Here is a 23,710-nt window from a genome sequence, read left to right as displayed (position 1 = left end):
TGGTACTAAATCGTCAAAAACTCAATAGCCTCTCACTAGAAGACTGGATCTTTATAGCATCCGGCCTGGTCTCGACGGCCACGCCTTACCGTGATAATGACTCTAACAAAGCCAGAAGTTGCTCTCTATTTCTCACCCACATTCTCTCGATTACATATGTTCTATTGTTATAAACCAGAATGCTATTAGTTAACATATAGGTTCGAATAAAAATGTGGTTGGGTTCACTGTAATGGATAATATAGTTGATATTGTCATCGTAGCAAGTATTTCTTTGATTGCTGTTAAGATTTTGACTTCTACTTATAATGCTTCTGTCTCACATTATTTCGCTGCACGAAGTGGGTTCGCTTTCGATAAAACATTCGTGATCTGTTACAGCAATAGATAGTTTTTTCACACCGCTCTATGAATTATATTTTTCTCATTGAAAATTTGCAGAAATTAGTTCAATATAACAAAAACCTTAGTATTTTTTTCTTACTTAGTTTATGTGGCAATTATATATTATGTATATATATTTTTTCAGACACCAGCTGGAACAGAAGTTTCTTATGAGATAAGAGGACACAGTGTATTTTGTAAAGTATGGGGCGATGGAAGTTGGGTGTCTGGTGCTTGTCAAGTAGGTTAAATTATTAATTTTAATTGTAAATATTATTTCATTTGTTCTTCTGTAATTTATGAGTTCATGTTTGGTATAGATGTGCTATGTGGAGAATGTTTGCTTGGTGTGTGATTCTATTGATGCATTGTCAATACATGCATGCATACATAAGTGTGCATGAGGAATATTTGCGTGAAAAAATACTAGAAAAGTAATGTTTATACTCGTGGGAATAATTATTAATTTATAATTTATTTCACCACATTAATTTAAAAAAATCTGATAGCGAGTATTGTTCATTGTTTTGGGTGACAGTTTCATTAATACAGTAGCTGCTTATGAACTCCGGATTAGCAGGCAGGACAGAAGATACACGAACTTTATAACAATGTAAAAATATTGTATTGTCATTAAGCTCTGAAGATGACCTAGTCCCTACGATGAATCTCAGCAATATAAAAAAATCATGACTTAAATTGGCATTATTCTTTTCTTCCGACTAAATCTGTTAACATTAACTTCATTACATTGCAGGTTGGTGAAGACTTCACACCGGCACAAGTGCATTGTATATGTAGTCATCTTTCATTATTCTCTGCAGCAGTATTCCCTGTGCCTAATAAGATTGATTTCATTCACGATATTGAATTATTGACTACAATTAATATGAACTTTTATGCTGCAGTTATGGTTGGCACTTTATTACTCTTGCTAATTATTTTGATAACATGGGGAAGAATTATGGACAAAAGAGATGAAATAAAGGTAAGAATTAAAGGGAAATATTTAATACTTCATCTTACATCACTAAAAAATGTATAATTACGCATATAATTATCATTTTTTTAAAAAAAGGAATACAACTACCGAACTTGATGAATTTTGAATCAATGTGGAACAGGTATACATTAGTGCTTTAATTTTAGAATTTTAGCTTGATTATTTGTTTTAGGGGAGAATTTTAGCTCTAATGTTTAATGCTAGTGACCCGACAAAGAAGAATGTGGTTAGCAGTTCTGCTAGCATGCGTTGTTGAGTCCTAATATACTAAAAAATATGTATTCAATTCTAACCGCATACGTTCTCTGCGGATCTACCTTGGTCACCGTTACCTGTCCTTAAAAAAAATTAACAAGATTTATTACTATTTATTTTATGTTCATCGCAATCCGAAGTGAAAGGAATTAACTCATTCACTTCAAATAACGCGCATGAATAGAAGTGGCCTTGCGGGGGGGGGGGGGGTTAAGGTTCTGCTGGGCTCGTGAGAAAAACCTACTCTATATTGCTCTGCGTTTCTTACATTTTTTTACTTTAATTTTTGTGCAATTTATAAGAAAGTGGTACCGTTCGAAAGAGTTTTTGTGAGCTTTCTGTTGAGGTGAAAATCATAATTTTTGCTCTATATCTTACTTCAATGTCTCTGAGTGAAGTTGCTAATTTTATTAATAGTTATTCGGATAAAAGTGTAGTGAGAGAAGTAGTAAGAAAACAGTTGCTACTCAGATAGTGGTAGGAGAATACAAACAGTGCTTGCTGTGGGGGTTCTGGACCATGACCATAACACTCAGGGCTAAACTGGACGCTCTGTGGTCAGATTGTGCAATTGCTGTTTTTTCTTTTCGAGAAGATATTAGAATAATGCATGAATCCCATATTTCCTCAGTTAATAGTTGTAAAGAGGAAATTAAAAGAAAGTCGGTAAATGTATATGATGATTTCAAGAAATGTCACAAAGAAATTAACTAATTAAGGAAGAAAATGTAAAACTGAAGCAAGTGGTTACTGCGTTGAAACTTCAACTGAATGATACTTTTCAGTTTTCCAAATACAACGGTATTAAAATTACCAACTTACAGAAACTCCAGTGGAGAATTTACTGGAAATGTTTAAGAAAATTTGCGAAGTATTTCCATCAAACCGTGACAGAGTTTACTCCTACTACAGAGTGAGAAATGGTACTAATAAAGGACCAATATTAGTTAAATTTATCAGTAATGTTAACAAAAAAGACTTTGTCAGGAAGGTAAAAGAGAAAACAGAAATCCCTTCTAGTGCACTATCTGAAAAAATTTATATCACTGAAATGATGTCTTCTCTTACATATAACTTATATAAGCACCTAAAATCAATTGAATAAAATGTAACATCAAATTTAATTGGTTCAAAAAAGGAAAGATTTTCTTACGTATGTTAGAAAATACAACAGCAAAAACTATACGTTCACAAGATGATATTTCTAAGCTTTTGATGGACTTGGGTGGTCAGGAATATTATCCAGAGGAAACAGGCACACATAGCACATCAGATTTACGAAAGTCAGTAAAGGCAGAAAGCGGAAAGTGAGATTATCCAAGAAAAGCCCACAACAGTGTTTCTTGGATTCTTTTTTATCTCCAGGAGGCAACTAGGAAACTAGGTTCTCTAGAGAGGGTCTCTTTTTCTGGTAAGATTAATGTGTTTTATTTTGTTTGTTTAGTTTTTCATTTGTACAGCTCAATTCTTTTGTATGCGGGTTCCCCAAGAACAAAATATAAATAAATACAATAAAATAGAGGACAGGAGCCGGTTGTATGTCTGCTTTCTCTCATTTTCAGCATCCACAGTCCCTCACATGTGGAGTGTAGAACCTGTTAGATCACAGCACGCAGAAGACTTCCCTACACAGAGAGAGAGAGCATTCTTCTATGCCTTGACTCCGTGTGGGCAAGTCAGATTATTTGCTATCAAGCCGATCGGTTGTTATCGCACGTATGTTCAGTAAAGTCTTCTCTCTCACATGATCATTGTTACTTACGGTTCTGCCTTTCGAACCATACCACTGTTTTTCTAGATAATTTAATTAAGCTGGTTACGTAGCTATCAAATGGACAACCATTTCTTGGGTCTAATGGTCCACCCATCAATAGGTATCAGAGACACCCCGTTTCCTCAACTATCTCATTACAATTCTGTCTTTCAAAACTATTTTTCTATTTTATGTAAATGGCTATCAACAAACAATAGCAAAATTTTAATTGCCACTTACCATGGGAAAGAATATACTTCTTTTCTTTCTGCCTAATTCATTATCTTAAGGCAATACCTTTTTAACTGGCAAAGAACTTCTGGTTCTTCTAATGCTTCCCCAGCACAGTGTTCAACAGGCCACCAGGAGGTTCTTGCGATCTTCAACTGTGCGGCGTTTGCTCCTTCAACAGAGTAGTGTCATGTGTTAAGAAATGTATTTGTGTAAGCAGATTAAACAATATTAATGATTATCGCAGTCAAGCAGCTTTTTCGATTAGTGCTAGAATTAAACGACCTCTAGACCTAATGAGATCTATCATTACGAATTTCTATGTAACTGACTTCCCATGTATGAGTATTTGATATTAAATGGGAATATTTAGGCAGGAAACATAGTCTTAGTAGAAGGACATTTTTGTTTAAGACCCCTTTTTTTTAAGATTCTGATTAAAGTACTGATAGATAGAGATGAAATATATTTTACTTCCTCAGTGGCTTAATTTAATTAACAATCAGATATATTTACAGATATTATATTTACAAAAAGCTGGGTAGGACAAGCCAATTAAATTAATTTTATGGATTTCAGAAACTTGTGTTAATATTGGAAGATAATTATTCTACTGATCAATATATTTACTTAATAGCAGTATATACTGGTAATAAAGTATTTTCTGGAACTACTGCTAACGTTGGTATTAAAATATATGGTGAACTTGGAAATAGTCATGTGAGTATCTCTAATTCAAAAACATTAATTTTATTCGTAAAAAATGAAAATTCTCTTTGATTTTTAGCATTATTTATTTATTTGATTCTTTTAAGTGAAGAAGAGCTCTATCTGTATATTTGGCTCAACAAGAAACTTTCAATGGTGATCTTATTCGTATGATTTGTAGATATTCTTTCAGTTAGTTCAATAGTTATTGCTCTACTGTTTTTGTTCTTAGTATCCAATTTCAATATGGATATTTTATTGACATTAATTGCGTGTAACCACCAATACCATATGCTTTGTATACAGACATGTACTAGCCTTGCGGAACTTAAGCTTTGCAATTTCGAGTAAACAATACAGTGTCGCGCTTTAGATCTTTCACCATATTTGTGGATGAATGTTGCCTAATAAGAAGTTTGACGAAGGATCTAATTATTCCAATCACCTTGTGAAGATCATTGATTCTCTATGTAAAATGATTTTTTTTTTTTAACTTTATTTATTTCCACAACTGCAGTATATTTCTGCAATAAGTAAAGCTGATACAACATGACACTTAGAATAAATATATGATAGCATGAGGGGAGAATTCACCCGTTGGTTAAACTCCCAAAGAGGTACAGTTCACAATTGAACTGTAGCAGTTACTTTATTTAGAAGTCGCGTGGCCACCTGCGATTCAACCACCTGGGAGGATTTCCTGGTAGAGTAGTAACATGAGATACTAGAGGATTGGGATGTGAGGTAATTGAAGTATGGAATTTAATGTAACGGGATCTTACAGCTTCTGAAACATAGGGAACAAGGAAATCTCGGTGCAAGGTAGAGTTAGGATACAAAGTAAGGAGCATTAGCGATTCTACGGAGTGTTTTTGACTGGAAGAATTGGATTCTTGTAGATATTGGAATCTATGGCTGAGTCCCAAAGTTCCATTCCGTAAGTCGAGGCAGGTTTCAGTATCATGGTGTCGATAAGACGTTTATTCTGTAGTGAAGTTTAGATCGTTTGTCGAGAAGTCTAGAGAGAAGTTTGAAACGTCTGTTTAGTGCTTTCCGTTTGAGTCTAGTTTATGGATTTCAGGTTAGACGTTTGTCCTTGAAAAGTGCTAGGTACTTAACACAATCTGTTGTAGGAAGAGGAGGTTAGGGTAAACGGGAGGAAGGATTGTTCGCCTGAGGGAGAACGTAATGTAATTAAAACTGTCCGGTAGGACAGTTGTATAAGGGTTGATCGTCAAAAACTGCACGAAAAAGCGTAACATTGAAAAACACCCAAATTTGACAATTTTTTTCTCTTTTTCTATAAAAGATAAAATTCCCAAATTTTCTTTAAAATAAAGGGCAAACCCTCCTTTATAACTGTAATTTTTTTGCAACAACCCAGATCTAATAGGTTTCGAGAAAAAAGTTGCTAAAAATGAGCAAAAACGACTTTTTCAAAAAATGTTCTTGTTCTTGTTCTTCTTCTTCTTCTTCTTCTTCTTCTTCTTCTTGTTACCTTTTTTGTAAACAACGTAGCGCCTAAACACGCGAACCGATTTTCATGAATGAGGTATCGTTCGATTCAGAATTTTATGTAGATGTGCCTTTTGGGGGTCTCGACCCTGTACATCGAATGGGAGAGGAGATAGCCCCCTTTATGTAAGGCCCCCTCCAAAATTATTATTACTAATTACTCTGTAAATCTTGGCCCGATTTTGATAAAATTTAGTAGGATGATAGGGTTAGGGCTCCCCTACGTAACATTAAAGCGGCGATCAGCTCTTACACTTGTTAAGGGGAAGTATAGCGATCGTTGCAAATTATCGACACGTGAACCGATTTTCATGAATGAAGTGTCATTCGAATCGAAATTTTGTACAGATTTGCACTTTAAAAGTCTCGATGCCGTGCCTCATAAGGAGGGGAGTTTGCCCCACCCAAATAAGGCCCTTTCTAAAACTATTATTACCAATATTTCTATAACGCTTAGTCCGATTTTGATAAAATTCAGCTCGAATAAGTGGTTAAAGCTCCTCTACGTTGCTGATGCTCTTGCACCTACTAAGATGAAGTACTGCAATCGTTTAAATTATCAATGAGTGAACCGATTTAAATCAATGAATTGACGTTCGATTAAAAAATCTTTGCCTCTTTGCTTTTTAGGGAGAAGTACTGCAATCGTAGTTTATTTTTCTTACTCCTCTTAAAAGGAAGTACTGAAATCGCAGTTTAATTTTGCTATTTACGTACATATACCTTCCTACGTTATTCAAAACGCTTTTTCAAAAAAATTGTTATTGAGGATGGATGGGAACGCAACTATAATCATTCTTTAAAAAGATCCCACCAGTGGTAGTTACGGTTCCGACTTAACACCTTATCAGATTATAATGATAGAATTGCTTATTCCAAATTTTAAAAAAGTCTGTAAAGATTGCGAAATAGACAAAAAGGAAAATCTATCCAAAAGGTACAAAAATCTCCTTAACAAAAACCTACAGTTTAAAATGTTAAGTATAAGGGTTGACTAAACGCCAAAAGGTACACAAATCAGCGAGTACCCAACATTTCATTAATACTTCATTAATAGTTAAGTAATTCTACTGCATTAATTTTCATTAATAAGTTATTTTTTAGAATTTATTAGATGTCACAGACCCTTATGCTGGCCACTTCATTTATAATATTTTTTTGTTATAATTATGATAAGTCACATATATATGTACATGCATGTTAAAGTAGAAAAAGACAAAGTTAGAGTAGGCTACTGTCTTGAATTCGCTTTACCGAAATATTCGTGAGTACAAATAACACACAGTTATAACAAGTAGATTATTCAACAAAAATTATTCATTTCTCAATTGTAATTTAATTTAGTTCCCCTAATTTTACTTATAGTAAAATACTGGAATAATTAGCTGTCCTAAAAATATGCATATCTTATTTACTTTATATTACATATATACAACATTGTGGGATGAATACCTAGATTGAGAATGTAATTGAAGAAAACTATATTATTTGCGATAAAGCCAGATAATTATTACCTATTATTATAAACGTTTGACTACTTCATAAAATAACAATTGCTTTAATCGAAGAATGAACTTAAACCGACGATTTTTATTTAAAAATAAAAATAAACAAATAATATAAACAAAATCATTGATGTAAGTTTTTTATAAAAAGAAGTTTTGAATTTTTTAGCCTCATAATTTTTTTATATTTTTTATAACGTTTTTCTTTTTAGCCTGTAATTAATAGTTTGATTATTATAAATAACTAGATATTACAGTCAATCTACAGTGCTACTTGAACATATATTTTGTAGACGAAAATGGCCAGCATAAGGGTCTGTGACATCTAATAAATTCTAAAAAATAACTTATTAATGAAAATTAATGCAGTAGAATTACTTAACTATTAATGAAGTATTAATGAAATGTTGGGTACTCGCTGATTTGTGTACCTTTTGGCGTTTAGTCAACCCTTATACTTAACATTTTAAACTGTAAGTTTTTGTTAAGGATTACATTTGCTTTCATTTATTTTAATTCTCCATATCTTTAGCCAAGGCTCAAGAGATTCTTGATCAATAGAAAATGATCATATAGGTAAATTTTGACTGTTTTTTTTTTTCATTTCGTTCCAGCAGTTGAATATTCTTCGATCTAACCTAGTAAGTTTTGGTGTCGTGTTTTACCTGGCGTTGGGATAATTCCTATCCTTGATATGAGATGATTTCCATTGTTATTAAGTTGGTATAAATCATTTAGATGACAAGATACATATATACAAATTGTCTTCAGGGCTTATAATTATAATGATGTGTTAACCTAATAGTGGTTTTTGATGTATCGATGTATTTATTAATAGATTTGTACTTAATTAGATATCAAATGATACAAGTCCTGAAGATTTTATAGTCCCTTGGTCGAAAGCTTGGCTAAAATAAATAAAAAATAATGCTGAAAATAGCGATTATTTCTTCTACTTGCATGAATCAGTCAGTCTATAAAAAAAGATGAATAGTAGTATACAATTAAGTGTCCTCCAAATTCTTGTCTGAACAATAACCAGAGGATTGGCACCTCACTGTGCTATTTATGTTGTGCAAAAGGGGAGATAGGCAGTTGTCGGAAAACTACAGGATCAGTGATTGTAGTGTTAGTTTTTGAATTTGAAAAAGTTTATTTACAATTTAGAATAGATATACAAAAGGAGGTTTCAGGATACTGTTAGTTTTATTACTATTGTTTCGGTATTTAGTTATTTTGGAATTTTTTTTATAAAAAAAAACCAACTTCTTTGTAACTGGTTGTAACCTATAAACTAAATACTATACGTACATATAACGTACATGTATGTTTACAAATAACTGGAGATATGATTTGTAATTTAAGGCGCGTCAAAATCTAAGGCCATTATGCCCCTAGACTTTAATTAGTCGTCTTCATTTTTCAGCTTCATCAGCTTTAATTGTAAACCGTTAAAAATGATTGTTTTAGGCACATATTCTTAAGAGCGAATTGAGGCCAACGCTGAAGACAGGTTACGATGATTGGTTTCTGATATTTACCCCTGTTGATCTCGGTAGAGTAAAATATATTGCCATTTGGCACGATAATGTAGGAAAGTCTCCATCATGGTACGTAGAGATTTCTTATTTTTATTCCTTAATGCATTATTCGTCTAAAAATAAATGTTTCTCGCGTTGAAATGTTTAAATATGCAAAAAATACAATTTAAATTCAAAAAAGCATGAATAAAATAAATTAAAGCTAAATTTGCATGAAATAGTGTTGGTAGTATCTTATTGTATAAGAGAAATGAAGTGACTTTTGATATAAATATTCGACTCTCATTCAATTTCACGTTCAGTTTTGTGCTATGCGGTTAAGCATAGTTCAAGAAAGATGAGAAATTGCAGCTAATTTTTTTAAAAAGGATCCACCATAGAACACTCTCACTTACTTTTATTCATTTTTTTCAAGGCAGGCTTGAAGTGCATGTTTATGTACGTTGGGGAAAGTCTCCTAAGTCGTTTTTCTTTAAGCCGGTGTTTAAATCGTACCTCAATGATTTCAAAAGCACTTTTTCCGCATACAAATGGCAACAGTTATACTCGGTTGTACTTATGCGTGTAGGCAGAGGCATCTGCGTTTCAATGAATTAAGACTGTTTTTGGTAAACTAATTCACTTGCAGCAATTTGATTGTGATTATCATCTGGTGTGTGTGAGTGTTAGCACATAAGTTCAGGAAACACTAGTTAAATACATTTTTCATTTTAGTAGATTATATATCTATTAGTGATTAGTTTGCCTATTGCGTTTTGTGAAAGATTTTCTCAAAATCGTTTAGACCTTTATTAACCTAAAAGCACGCTGTGTCTTAACTCGTGCCCACTTACGCTTCCTAAGTCGGTACCTTTTCAGACTTTTCTGACGTCTTTTTAAAAACCAAACTCGCTTTGGTCAGAGAATACCAATATTTCAATAAAAGCCAATAATAGTACTTATTCACTTTATCATGCACGATTAATATACCACTAATGGACAAAAATACTTCATCTGATTTGTGAATTTCTGTTGTAGGTGTTCAAAAACTAGTTTTAAATCAAAAGATTAACTGTTCAATTCTTCAATTTCTATTGTTCTTTTAAAGAATCGAATATAAGTTGAACTAGTTTTTGTATCTGTATGAAAAATGATGCGATTTTTTTTTTTCCGTCTTTTTAAGTGATGTTTAGCACTCCTTGTGACAGAAGGTACGCGAGGATGTGTACTATTATTCATTTACCGTTTCAGGTTCTGCAGAAAAATTTATATTTATGATTTGTCAAGCAATGCACAGTATATTTTTCCTATTGAGCAATGGATTTCATTTTCCAATCTGAAGAATATGCACTCTCATTACTTTCTATATATTTTCCATCCTTTGAGAGCTGAATCAAAGACCGAGTTATTGATAAACAATACTTTACAAGGATTCAGAGAAACGCATACTTGGAGCAGTATATTGTTAAGGTATGTATTCTTTGATATTTTATTAATACTATTATTGTTATTTTTAATTTTTGGTAAAGTCTTTGGTTAAAGACTCGTCAACATCTGAGTTCATTGGCCTGGAGCTTTTTCAGTCCAATACCAGCCTCTGGGCAGTATTCTCTCGTACAGACAACACTGTCTCTCACCAGAATAGTGAGCTGTAAGAAGCTCCTAGAAAGAGAAAATATAAGTGCCAGCTGCTGGGTTCGAACCCGGCATTTCCGCGTTAGAATCTAGTATACACTAACACTGAACTAATCCTTTCTCTAATATATTATTATTTCCTTATAAAATTAAAAATAAATAAACAATTAGAAACACTTATGCAAGCTAAATTATTATGAGTAATTTTTCAGTAAAAATCTTCTTTCTTAATGAGAATCTTTATTAAAACTGTCCGGTAGGACAGTTGTATAAGGGTTGATCGTCAAAAACTGCACGAAAAAGCGTAACGTTGAAAAACGCCCAACTTTGACAATTTTTTCCTCTTTTTCTATAAAAGATAAAATTCCCAAATTTTCTTTAAAATATAGGGCAAATCCTCCTTTATGACTGTAATTTTTTTGCAACAACCCAGATCTTATAGGTTTCGAGAAAAAAGTTGCCGAAAATGAGCAAAAACGGCTTTTTCAAAAAATGTTCTTATTCTTCTTCTTGTTGTTCTTGTTGTTACCTTTTTTGTAAACAACGTAGCGCCTAAACGCGTGAACCGATTTTCATGAATGAGGTGTCATTCGATTCGGAATTTTATGTAGATGTGCCTTTTGGGGGTCTCGACGCTGTACATTGAATGGGGGAGGAGTTAGCCCCCTTTATGTAAAGCCCCCTCCAAAATTATTATTACTAATTACTCTGTAAATCTTGGCCCGATTTTGATAAAATTTGGTAGGATGATAGGGTTAGGGCTCCCCTACGTAACATTCAAGCGGCGATCAGCTCTTACACTCGTTAAGGGGAAGTATAGCAATCGTTTCAAATTATCGACACGTGAACCGATTTTCATGAATGAAATGTCATTCGAATCGAAATTTTGTACAGGTTTGCACTTTAAAACTCTCGACGCCGTGCCTCATAAGGAGGGGAGTTCGCCCCACCCAAATAAGGCCCTTTCTAAAACTATTATTACCAATATTTTTATAATGCTTAGTACGATTTTGATAAAATTCAGCTCGAATAAGTGGTTAAAGCTCCTCTACGTTGCTGATGCTCTTGCACCTACTAAGAGGAAGTACTGCAATCGTTTAAATTATCAATGAGTGAACCTATTTAAATCAATGAATTGTCGTTCGATTAAAAAATCTTTGCCTCTTTGCTTTTTAGGGAGAAGTACTGCAATGGTAGTTTATTTTACTTACTCCTCTTAAAAGGAAGTACTAAAATCGCAGTTTAATTTTGCTATTTACGTACAAATACCTACCTATGTTATTCAAAACGCTTTTTCAGAAAAATTGTTATTGAGGATGGTTTGGAGGACCGCAACTATAATCATTCTTTAAAAAGATCTCTCCAGTGGTAGTTACGGTTCCGACTTAACACCTTATCAGGTTATAATGATAGAATTGCTTATTCCAAATTTTAAAAAAAAATCTGTAAAGCAGATATGTAACTTTGTAAAATAGACAAAAAGGAAAATCTATCCAAAAGGTACAAAAATCTCTTTAACAAAAACTTACAGTTTAAAAGGTTAAGTATAAGGGTTGATTAAACGCCAAAAGGTACACAAATCAGCGAGTACCCAACATTTCATTAATACTTCATTAATATTTAAGTAATTCTACTGCATTAATTTTCATTAATAAGTTATTTTTTAGAATTTATTAGATGTTACAGACCCTTATGCTGGCCACTTCATTTATAATATTTTTTTGTTATATTTATGATAAATCACATATATGTACATGCATGTTAAAGTAGAAAAAGACAAAGTTAGAGTCGGCTACTGTCTTGAATTCGTCTTACCGAAATATTCGTGAGCACAAATAACACACAGTTAGTAACAAGTAGATTATTCAACAATAATTATTCATTTCTCAATTGTAATTTAATTTAGACCCCCTAATTTTACTTATAGTAAAAAATACAGGAATAATTAGATGTCCTAAAAATATGCATATCTTATTTACTTTATATTGCATATATACAACATTGTGGAATGAATACCTAGATTGAGAATGTAATTGAAGAAAACTATATTATTTGCGATAAAGCCAGATAATTATTACCTATTATTATAAACGTTTGACTACTACATAAAATAACAATTACTTTAATCGAAGAATGAACTTAAACCGACGACTTTTATTTCAAAATAAAAATAAATAAATAAAATAAACAAAATCATTGATGTATGTTGGTGTAAGCATTTCTTAAAAAAGGTTTTGAATTTTTTAGCCTCATAATTTTTTTTTATTTTTTATAAGGTTTTTCTTTTTAACCTGTGATTAATAGTTTGATTATTTTAGATAAATAGATCTACAGTCAATCTACAGTGCTACTTGAACATATATTTTGTAGATGAAAATGGCCAGCATAAGGTCTGTGACATCTAATAAATTCTAAAAAATAACTTATTAATGAAAATTAATGCAGTAGAATTACTTAAATATTAATGAAGTATTAATGAAATGTTGGGTACTCGCTGATTGTGTACCTTTTGGCGTTTAATCAACCCTTATACTTAACATTTTAAACTGTAAGTTTTTGTTAAAGAGATCCAGTTTTAGTGTTTATTTGTCTAATTTTGTTTTAGGCATCCCCGAAGTTTATTCACAAGGCCACAACGTTCAATAATAGCAATTAGTTTAGTACTAACAACTATGCTTATTTCTATGCTATTTTTTGGAGTAGCGGAAGGTAAGCTAGGTTTTACATGATAATTGATTTTCAAAAATTTCATTAAATTAAGATCACATTAAAATAAAATTATAAAGCGGTAATGATTCCCTTGTTTATTACTTTCTCTAACTAGGTTTCGGCTAACGTGTCCAGCAAAAAGCCTATGTTTATAGGTAATTTTCTTATTTATATGAGTTTGTATGCGTATGTTAGTATTTAAAGATAGAATATAAATAGTATAATGTACCAGGAAAATAGTTAATAAAAAGGTTAATTATTTATTTGTGGAAAAGAAGGAATAAAACTAATGCTCTTGTGCCAGGACGATTAAAATAGTTTGTAATTTGAAACTATATTCAATGTTCAAATAGAAGAATATAAATAGTATAATGTACTATTTAAAATTCTGCACGACTTTGCAAGTGGACCTCTAGTACTCCATTTTGCTCATCTACAATTTTCTTTTCGCCTGTCAGTAGTAACCCATGCTTAACTATCGTATCATCATCAGAAATTCAATCGCCAGAAAATAAATTTATAAAAATAAATAAAACGGATTCAGAGTTATTTAATGTTTTATATTACACCTCTAATGTATAGGATGCACATTATCATTATTTCTCTGAGCCTCTCTCTGTTTCCTGGGTGGAACCAAGTTACATAAAATGTAACATGAGTACTTTACTTGCTGTTCATTATTTTTGTTGACCGATTCATAGTTTCAATAGGATGAAAATAGGAACTAGGTCATCTTCAGGGCTAGTTTACAAACTAATATTTTACATTACATTTAAGTCAAGACAGAAGACACACCAACCCTGTAATGTAAATTATTACTTTTTAAACTAGCCCTGAAGATGACCTAGTTCCTAGGTCGAAAGCTCGGAAGAATAAATGTATCACGACTGAAAACTGGCATTTATTTTTTTCATCCTAATGAATACTTTACTTTTCCTTTTTTTTAAAAATAAATTGGTAAACTCCATTTTGTTTTTTCCTGATCTAGTCTTAGCCTTGTTTTCATAAAATTAGCATCGCCTGAGTTTCAGCTATAACAATCAGATCATCGATGGAGATTTTTTTATAAGCACCATTACTCGATTTCCTTCCGTTCTTTATGATCTTGATCTCTTTATTCTCCACACTCTTTTCTCTTGATATTCTTTTCTTCGCTCTTCTTTCAACTCTTCATTCGATTTTTCCTTAAATATAGAAAATAGTTCTGTGATATAACAAAATTAGAATTGTTTAACAGTTATAGCAAAATAATTTTTTCAGTGAATTGAAACGAACTTTATTACATCTTATAAGAGTTCTAAGCTTCTATGCAAAGTATTTATTTGAAAGTTTATTGTACTTAGACAATTTACCGTGCTTATATTACTTTGGAGGATGGGTTGGCTTCTAGTTATTTAAGCAAGAAGAAATAAATCATTGTTTTATATTAATAATCATCAATTATTTGCAGAAGGCTCATCAGATATATCAACAATAACTGTTACCATCAAAGAAATTTTAATATCTATTTACAGTTTATTGTTGTCACTTCCTTTGATGATTCTTTTATCTTATCTTTTTAAGTAAGTCAAAGGATATATATAATAGTTATGTTCAATCTTAGATATAAAGAAATTAAGATTTCTTAATGTGCAGCTGGATTAATTTCATATTTGTGTTACACCTTGCCTTGATCCTTCCCTAATTCAGATAAAGTTTTCTAATCGCGCCGAAACTCAGTCACTAGAAGTAATAGTGCGTCTCAGGAGTTCAACATTCTAACCAATTTTAGTTCAGGAAAACTATTAGGCCGTCGTATTGTTGTTAAACTCCGAAATTCGAGTATTCCCAATGGCGAACAGATTGCATGATTTTTTCTAAAATGTGTATAAACTAAAGAAATGAAGGGTAATAGTTCTTTGTAAAGAAGTTACAATGAATCTAGATTTTAATTCATTTAAATGACCATTTCAACGATTTTATTTTCTGAGACAGAATATTGGAGTTCATGTTGTTTGGGTAGCGCTAAATGTTGTTAAAATCAGACTTCAAAAAATAAATTTGAAATTAAGTAATATAGGGAAGTATGTAATTCGTATTACGCCAGACAGTTAGACAGTTGTAAAGCTCTCTTGGCCTTAAGAGACTTATTTAGATTATGTTAGAAAATCATACTTCTTTCCCAATTACGCCTAATAAGGAACTACATCCATCTGCTTTGTGTCTACAAAGAAACAAAAAAACTTATTCCTTTTAACCTTGTCCTTCAGGATTTTGTAATTGTCCTGAGGATCACTTCTACAGGTCCTGCCCTGTAAGTTTCGAGAAAAATATTTTAGCCAGTTTTTAATTAGGGATAACGTTAAGGGAGATTAAGGAATCTAGACGGTATTATGTAAATAATTGGTTTCATTACCCTAAAATGCACTTCGTAAAAAAAACACGACAGGAAGTTGGACTTTTTTACTTTTTTCAGCAACTATTAATTAGAGCAATAGCTTTTTTCAGTGTACTGTCGGCCTCCGAATAATTTTCGTTACACTGTTCATCATCGGACAGAGCTATAAGAAGCTCTAAGGGAGAAAATCTAAAGATCAGCAGCTGGTTGGAACCAGTGATCTCCGCGTGGGAATCCAGAACGCTAACTATCCAGTTATTCTCTTCCCCATTATTATTATTAATTTTATCAATGTATTAATTTCTTTATAAATCTAATAGGTGCAGAAAATTATTTATTTTCACTTAATTAATGTTTTGTACAAGTTTAAGTTTATTCATTTATCCCTATTCTTTTTTAAAAAAAATGTAAAAACCTTAGCAAATAATTTTTCTACTTTTAGGAAAACCAATCTGTATGTGTCGAAGGAAGAAGGAAGGAAGTCCATTAATGCAGAAGAATTAAACAGACGATTTAAAAAAGGTAGTAAATTGTTATTTTGAAAATCGAAGTACAGTAATCTGCTACGATTACTTAAGAGTGAATTGAAAAAATGAAAGTAAGGGTAAAGCGAATTGGGTTTATTCAGATGCGATTATAAATTTCTTCCGGTCCATAACTGCCTTAGATCAAATTGATTTTCGACCACTTGGTTATTTATTAACCTTGCCTTCTTGGACTTTTGCATTACGAGCACATGTCCACAATCTACTGCAATCCCAGCTCAAGTATTTACGTATACAATCTGTTTTTATATAATATGTAAAAATTAGGAATATAATCTGTTTTGTAAGAAAGGGAAAATACACTATTATAAGACAGTAAGAGCGAAAAAAGTTTATAAATGGATTCTAAATAGATATGGGAATTAGTAAACACAGGAAAAAGCACGACATTTGGCTGCAGTCCATTAACTAGAAGGAAGTAGAGGGTACAATTTTGAAATGACCTCATTAATCCTACTTTTAGTAATTCGCTCCTATTTTAATTTATGGCATGAAGTATAATAAGGTAGAAGCTAGGTATGGTTGGAGAATTTTTACAATGGGAACCGTAGTTATCGTTAGGCCAATATCTGCAAGAAAGGATGAGTTTATGAAACGTGGGCGAATCCCACGTGGCGATAAATTTTGATCAGTAATGATGCTAGTTAACGGTAAAATTGAAAGTCTTTAATTCTGTAACAGTAGCAGTAATGTTGTGTAGCACACAGGTTTTGGGGAGTAAATGGTACGATACCGTTGATAACTCTGTTTAAATGTTTTTCGTTTACACCAAATAAATGGTGCCGTATATTTGAAACGCTGTTGACCCGTTATTTTTAGTACTGTCTTTGCCTTTGTAGTATAATACATTTCTAAAATACTTTCACTGCCAGCGCATCGTGTAATAAAGATTCTGGATGAGGAAATAATTTAAAAAAAATAAATACTGGATAAAAGATTTAGAAGATTTATAAGCTTCTATTTGTTAGAAGATAAGTTATGGATTCGAAAAATCATGCTAGTTCAGATTGATAAGGTAAAATGTTTTTAAAGAAGTTTAATTTAATTGATACTTTGAAACGTAAAGTGTGTCAACCAAATTTGTATAAATAAGTAAAACTGAATCTGGGAGACAAAAACTATTTAAGATGTGGTAACAGTTTTCACTTTGTGAGAAGTTTATTTAAAGTTGGACGTTAGTTGTATCCTAATTATCATGGCAGAAGAGGTCAGTTGTTCTACGTGTAACTTAAAGCAAAAAGGAGACTATTATCATTTCTTGGTAGAGTCCTCTTTTTGGAAGAAATTAGGTATTTCTTGTAGGAAAATGTAAATTAATGAAGGTGGGACTTATATCCGTTTGAAATGGAGACAACAGAATTTAATTAGACAATTATGCAAAAAATGCACTTTGTAATAGAAAAATATTGATACGAGTGTTTAATTTAGTTATTAATACATATACTTGGTATATCAACTTGGTAACAGATGTTTTATTTCTATTTTGTTTGCTTTTTTAATTTTTTTTATTTAATGAGAATTTCTCTTTCGGTTTGACTTTTTTAGGAAATAGTGCTCTACTTAGAGAAATTTGCATTCTTTTTTTATTTCTTTCTGTCTTATGATTTGGAGAGGTTTTGTAGGGTTATTTTGAATTGGTCTTAAATCATGATATACTTACGTAATTTGAAAGAATTTATTTTAATTAAAGAAAATTATTTATTTTGTTCTGTTTTTGATTAGATTTTTCACATTGACTAACCCTTCGGGTTTATATATTTCGTTTATTCAAACTGTTGTGTAAAACTTAAGACTCTTTATACTCCACACTAACGAACACTGTGTTGCAGGCTCAGCTATTAGAGGATTGATTCTGGTTTTTTTACATGTCATCTGGCATATTATCACTCCGAAGAAATTAGTTCCAGTGCAAATGGTGAAAAGAAGGTCTGACTTGAAAAAGAGAATTTGGCTTTTCCTTTCTTGGTAGATATTGTTTCCTTTATTTAAAAATTCGTTTTTATTTTAGAAAAGTATAATTATTTTAATTCTCCAGTCATTCGTTTATCTGCGAAAAATTATTCCACAGAAAGTTGAATCTGTTGAATATAAAGTTTAAATAAAATCTTTAAAACCTATTTATAAAAATTTACTACAAAGTAAAAAATTGATTGACTAATTTTCTCCAATTACCGAAAATAAGCAAGTCTATTAAGAAATATTGAAAACACGATGTTGTATTTACGATAAGTTTTACTTTTACTGTGCAATGCATTAAAACGATACGGAGTTCCAGGTTTTAGCTTTCTACTTATTTTTATTTTTTCTTACTTCGGTAAGGAAAATACTGAGATCATCTCCAATTTTCGAACTCGAGTAATCAAAGAAAAGATCCGTTTAGTGTCAGTACATATGTGCGAGAACACTAACTCAGGAAAGAAAGGTTACAAAAAACTTAAAATTTCGTGTGCACCTTTTTGTAGAGTAGTTGTTCACTTATATAAGATTTATTCGCATATGGCTCGAACGATTTTTCTTGATACCCTCATGCTCACTTGTAAATGTATAAAGTTCATTTGTAAAATTTCGCTTGAAAGATTTTAGTAAGGACATTTTTGGGCTAGTGGAGAGCGTTTACTTTCTTTTTACAGTAATTGTAGATGCCCATCGTTTGTATTAAACACGATTTAACATATTCCTAAATTTTCGAGTTTGAGGACAACTAACCAACCGGAAGGTATTTGAGATCAATCAAATATCTTTATTGTGAGAATATTTTATTTATTTGCGATTTCCTTAAAAATGGTTTCTACGATTGTATTTAAATTTGTTGATGCGATTAGTTATACATAGATCTGTCTATAATAATAGAACTTCTGCTGGAATGGGGTAAGCAGTGAGGGGAACTTTGTTCAAGAATTATATATACAAGAAATGGTAAATAAACAAACTGTATTATGTACTAATCTTTAAATCATGTGTATTAATTTGATAACAGTATCGTTGGACAATTTCTTTAATTAAGAAAGACTTCCTCTCTGGAGCGGAAACAATATTGCTGTGGGGCCTTTCTCGACGTGGCTCAGGCCTTTGATCGAGTCTGGCACCCAGGACTATTGTGGAAGTTAAAGAGTGCTCTTCCATCAACTTATTACTTGATTGTACTATCATTTCTTACCGACCGCTTCTTTAAGATAAGTTGTGGATCTGCCTCTTCCGAGTACTCTCTGGCACGGGCTGGTGTATGTCAAGGAAGTATTCTCGGACCGCTTCTCTATACTTTGTACACATCTGACCTACCAACTGACTCAAACACACTGCTCTGCACTTACGCTGACGATACTGCTATTCTCTCTTCTAACTTAGACGCCACTACAGCCTCCTCTCATCTACAATATCATCTAAACAAACTTGAACCCTGGGCCAAAAAGTGGAGAGTCAAATTCAATACTCAAAAGTGCGAACAGATAACTTTTACTCTGCGTCGTAATTCTTGTCCCACTTTAAATTTTAACTCAATTCCTCTTCCTTCTGCTAATTTAGTTCGCTACCTTGGGATGTACATCGACAAAAGACTAACGTGGAATCCGCACACTAAACTGAAAAGACTAGAACTCAACCGACGAAACAAATTACCCTCCATAATGATCTCAAAATCTCATACATAACTGACGAATCTAAATTTAAGTATAGACAATTCTTTGACTCTCTTCCATTCTGTACCAATCCTCTTGTTCTAAATCTCGCCTCCACAACGATTCCAGATCGTCCTCCACGGCAATTGAAACGCTGTTGGCCTCGTGACAATCTCCAGTAATGTAAGAAACTCCAGCGAGAGTGTTGCCGGTGGGCAGCTTCTCTCCTCAAGTTAATCCAGTCAGGAAGACTTCTTTTATCGTATTCACTTATTAAGAATTTTATTCTTTGTAGATTGTGAATAGCAAATAAATTAAAAAAAAAAAAGAAGAAAGAAATTGTTTATTTGCAATTTTAACAATATATGAGTAATAATTGTCAATTACTTATTTAATTATAAAATAAAGTTATTATAATATTATATTGTAAATCTATAAAGAATAAAAATGAGCGGAGAAATTCTTGATCTATTATTTGCCGTTTGGAATTTAAAAAAAATTTGGAGGAAATTGGACTAAAAATAATAAAGATGAAGCTGGTTCAAAATAAAATAAAATATTTTGATCGTGAAATGAAAATAAAAAATTTAGTAGTTTTTGGAATTAACCAAGAGTTTTCTAACTATTGGGAGCTTGAGTCTTATGTCTGTGAATGCTTTAAAGAAAAATGAGAGCTGAATATTGCTACGAACGAATTTGATTTTGTCAAGCGGCTCAGAAAATGGAGCAATGGAAATGGTCGACCCTTTCTCCTATGATTGACTTCTTTTCGTACATAACACATTATTCAGAATGCTTTTAAATTGAAGGGGACAAAGTTTATTATATCGGAAGATTATCAGAAAGAAGAGATTGACCTGAGAAAAAACTGCAACCGCAACTTATTGAAGCTAGGAAAGCAGGTAAATTTGTAATCTTGAATTACGATAAACTTATTGTAAAGGATAATTATCAAGTTATGAATAAGAAACGCCCATTGTCAATATCACTACCATCTGAGTTGGAAGTAAAGAAAGAAGGCCAAGATGATAATTCAGTTAAAAAGAATAGATTGGAGGACGGAAAGGAGCCCGCTCTCTAGACAATTCCATATTTACAGCTCGAACCCCGTCAATTGGAAAAGTTGATAGTGCTTCACACACTAAAACATAGCAACTGTGCAGCATCATCGGATGGATATTATGGCTTATAACATATCAGGTACGAAAAAGGCTATAATCAATCAGGATTTGGTGAGATATAAAAAATGTTTGAAATTGACGTGCTTTTTGAGAGCCATGTTGAACAAAGAGATGCAATAAAGTACAGAACCTTTTCTCAGAATTCGCAGTGAATTAATAGGCAATAACTTTCCAGAGAGGAGATGATTGCTTTGTTAAATGGTCAAGCTTGGAGGTTATTGCAGAAATATTGTAAAGTTCCTGTTACAGTATTTGCCCGTAATAGTTACGCATGATTTTACTCGAGTATTATTGTATAATTATTATTTATGTTTATTCTTGTATTTATTATTAATAATCTTATATCATCTAATTTCATCTGATTTAATGGAAATGGTTTTTCGAGTTTATTCTGACTTTCTTTGCCTTATTGTTAAGTGATTTATTAATTTTATACCAGAAGTGATTATTTTCTTCTTTTTTATTATTTGAAATTGATGCTGTCTTGAATAATTGATATATTTTAGTTTACTTTTTTCTTGTATATACTCAAGGTAAATAAAGAGACAAAAAAATAAAATAAATCATTGTTTTCTTTATAGGACATTAGGAATCATCGTAGTGGTTGTATGCTGTACTTGTATAGTTTACTTCGGGCTAAGATTTGGCAAAAATAAAAGTTTACTATGGATGATGGTGTTCTTATTTGGGGCATTAGAGCACATGTTGTTATTGGATCCAGTAAAGATAGTACTGATTTCATTTATACTGGCTATTGTCTTTAAGGTAATTCGTTTAGAATATTATACAACTTTAACGGACAAATTTTTGTAAAGAATATCAGGTTGATGAGGAAGATTTTTAGTTAAAATCATTAGGATTTGTTTTCTTCTTCTTTTCCATAAGTCCATGCCTTTCCAGGAACCAGGTTGCTTCTGTAAATTAGAAAGATAAATATCTGATTTTTTAATATTTTGCAGAATAGTAATATTGATACAATACTTGTCCCTCTTTTGTAACTGATATTGAAAAACTAATTGTTAGTCAAAAACCTTCGCAAAAAGAAAAGTATTTTCAAAACGTTTCACCAAATTTAGTAAGAGGGACTTGAGTAACAGAAATTCGGGCAGGCTGTGGTATCACTGTGTTGAAAACATCCAACTTTAAAAACAACTTGATGCTCACGAATTGTTAAGCTCCCCTTTGCCGGTATCGACGAGAAGTTTTTTTCTGACCGAACAGTATCTGTATATAGAAATGATAAGAACAAGGTACAATTTGGAAACTGAAATGTACTAACAATGAGACCTCCCTTTCCACAAACTCAACTTCAAGGAAATAAGTAAACATTGTAAATCAAAAAGTAAATATTGTGTATTCTTGTGTGATATAAAGGATCGATGTTTTGTTCGCTTTAAAATCAATCAATCGGTGATGAAAGGTACAATAAAAAATCGGCTATTATCAGTCCAGCTCACAAGAAACCCTCATTCCAGGGTTTGAGGACTCGCAAAAGAAATTAAGTCATTCAGTGCCTTAGGTGGCTGAGGCCCAGAACAGGTTTGTCGCCCTAGACTCAGCAGGGTGCTATCATTGTATTTCTCTGGTAAACTATATAGGCCCGCAATCGCTTTAAATACCATAGGTTTTATTTTAAAATAAAATAAAATAATAATAATTCTGGAGGATTTCTTTTTCTACTTGCATTTGTCCAGACTTGACTCCACATGAACCACATAAACCTCTTCTGGTGTCTCCAAATCTTCACTGCCATCGTTTCTTTCATGCTATTGAAATAATGAATTAGACTCCAAAAATAATGAACAGTAACTCACTGACATCGAATTGTACCAAGGAAGGATATTTAGGTGAGGGGAATTAAGTTCAACTGTTGTACATTTATTTTAAAGTGAAAAATTCATGAATTCTTAAATAAAATCTGAACTTGAATCTGTTGGACTAGACTAGGTAGATAATAATATTTATTTACAAACTTTACATATGTACACATATTTGAAGAGTACAGAAATCGAGGTATCAAGCTTAGCGCCTGTATACATTTATTTTTGGTTGCAGAAAACTTACATTGAACACTACATCGTGGATCCACATGAAACGCTTTCTTTTAGGTCTAAATTGTCCTACAAAACAGTCTTTCAAAAAAGAAAGTATCCAATGTACAGACCAATACCGTTATATATTTTACAGGTATAATAAATGATTGATTCAATAATTAATTTATTATTTGATTAATGATTTTATTTAAGTTTTGCTTTTTATGTATTGTGAAATTGTATTTGTGCCATCCCTTGCTTTCTTGAACTTGTTTTTACAAAAGTAATGAAAGTGTATTTTAAACTTATTTTATACAAATCTACAAAGCTTAACGACTATTAGTTCCTTATGCTGAGCATTATTTATATTTATGTCTAACGTGAAGGCTGTTTTTAGGTGCTATTTACAATATTAGTTGTCTGGAGCGAGCTGTACGTTAAACTAACATTTCTTTTTTCCGGCGAATCGACGCCTATGGTCATTAGCGCCAACTACACATTTTCTTTTCTTATACTAGGGCCACTAGAGCCTAGTGATGGTACCTATTGACCTATCTGGCTACCACACACGTATCTTGCCTAGCAAGGCAGAGTGGAGCCTAGGTTATCGAATATAGACCGCACTCCCCTCTTACATCATTGATCTGGCCGACGGGGAAATGCGATTCTGTCGATTGTACTATCCCTTGTTTTTCACAAACTGAGTTTTGCCAAAATTTGAACAATTTAAAGTACATTGAGT

The 23,710-nt window shown here is 32.2% G+C and overlaps 1 protein-coding gene across 9 annotated transcripts in view; it reads left to right on the top strand.

Moving 5' to 3' along the window:
• LOC141457978 (uncharacterized) overlaps positions 1-23,710 on the top strand; it is a 76,737-nt gene that overhangs the window by 43,918 nt on the left and 9,109 nt on the right. For 5 of the 9 annotated variants that reach the window (XR_012460691.1, XM_074135404.1, XM_074135401.1 and 2 more), the window contains 11 exons: positions 530-625; positions 1,142-1,372; positions 4,206-4,346; positions 8,825-8,964; positions 10,126-10,344; positions 13,115-13,218; positions 14,669-14,780; positions 16,038-16,117; positions 17,970-18,105; positions 21,517-21,700; positions 22,991-23,122. Coding sequence is in view for 7 of the 9 variants with exons in the window: in XM_074135404.1 (XP_073991505.1) it covers positions 530-625; positions 1,142-1,372; positions 4,206-4,346; positions 8,825-8,964; positions 10,126-10,344; positions 13,115-13,218; positions 14,669-14,780; positions 16,038-16,117; positions 17,970-18,105; positions 21,517-21,700; positions 22,991-23,122 (1,575 nt within the window). In the remaining 2 variants the exon portion in view is untranslated. The other 4 variants (XR_012460692.1, XM_074135408.1, XM_074135407.1 and 1 more) reach the window with 4 other exon arrangements.

Source organism: Rhodnius prolixus, unplaced genomic scaffold (genome assembly GCF_049639745.1).
Source record: "Rhodnius prolixus isolate KJV_2025 unplaced genomic scaffold, Rpr scaffold_5, whole genome shotgun sequence".
Taxonomy (NCBI): Eukaryota; Metazoa; Arthropoda; class Insecta; order Hemiptera; family Reduviidae; genus Rhodnius; species Rhodnius prolixus.
The sequence above is the reverse complement of the archived record's forward strand: the minus strand, read 5'-3'. Positions and strand labels throughout refer to the sequence as shown.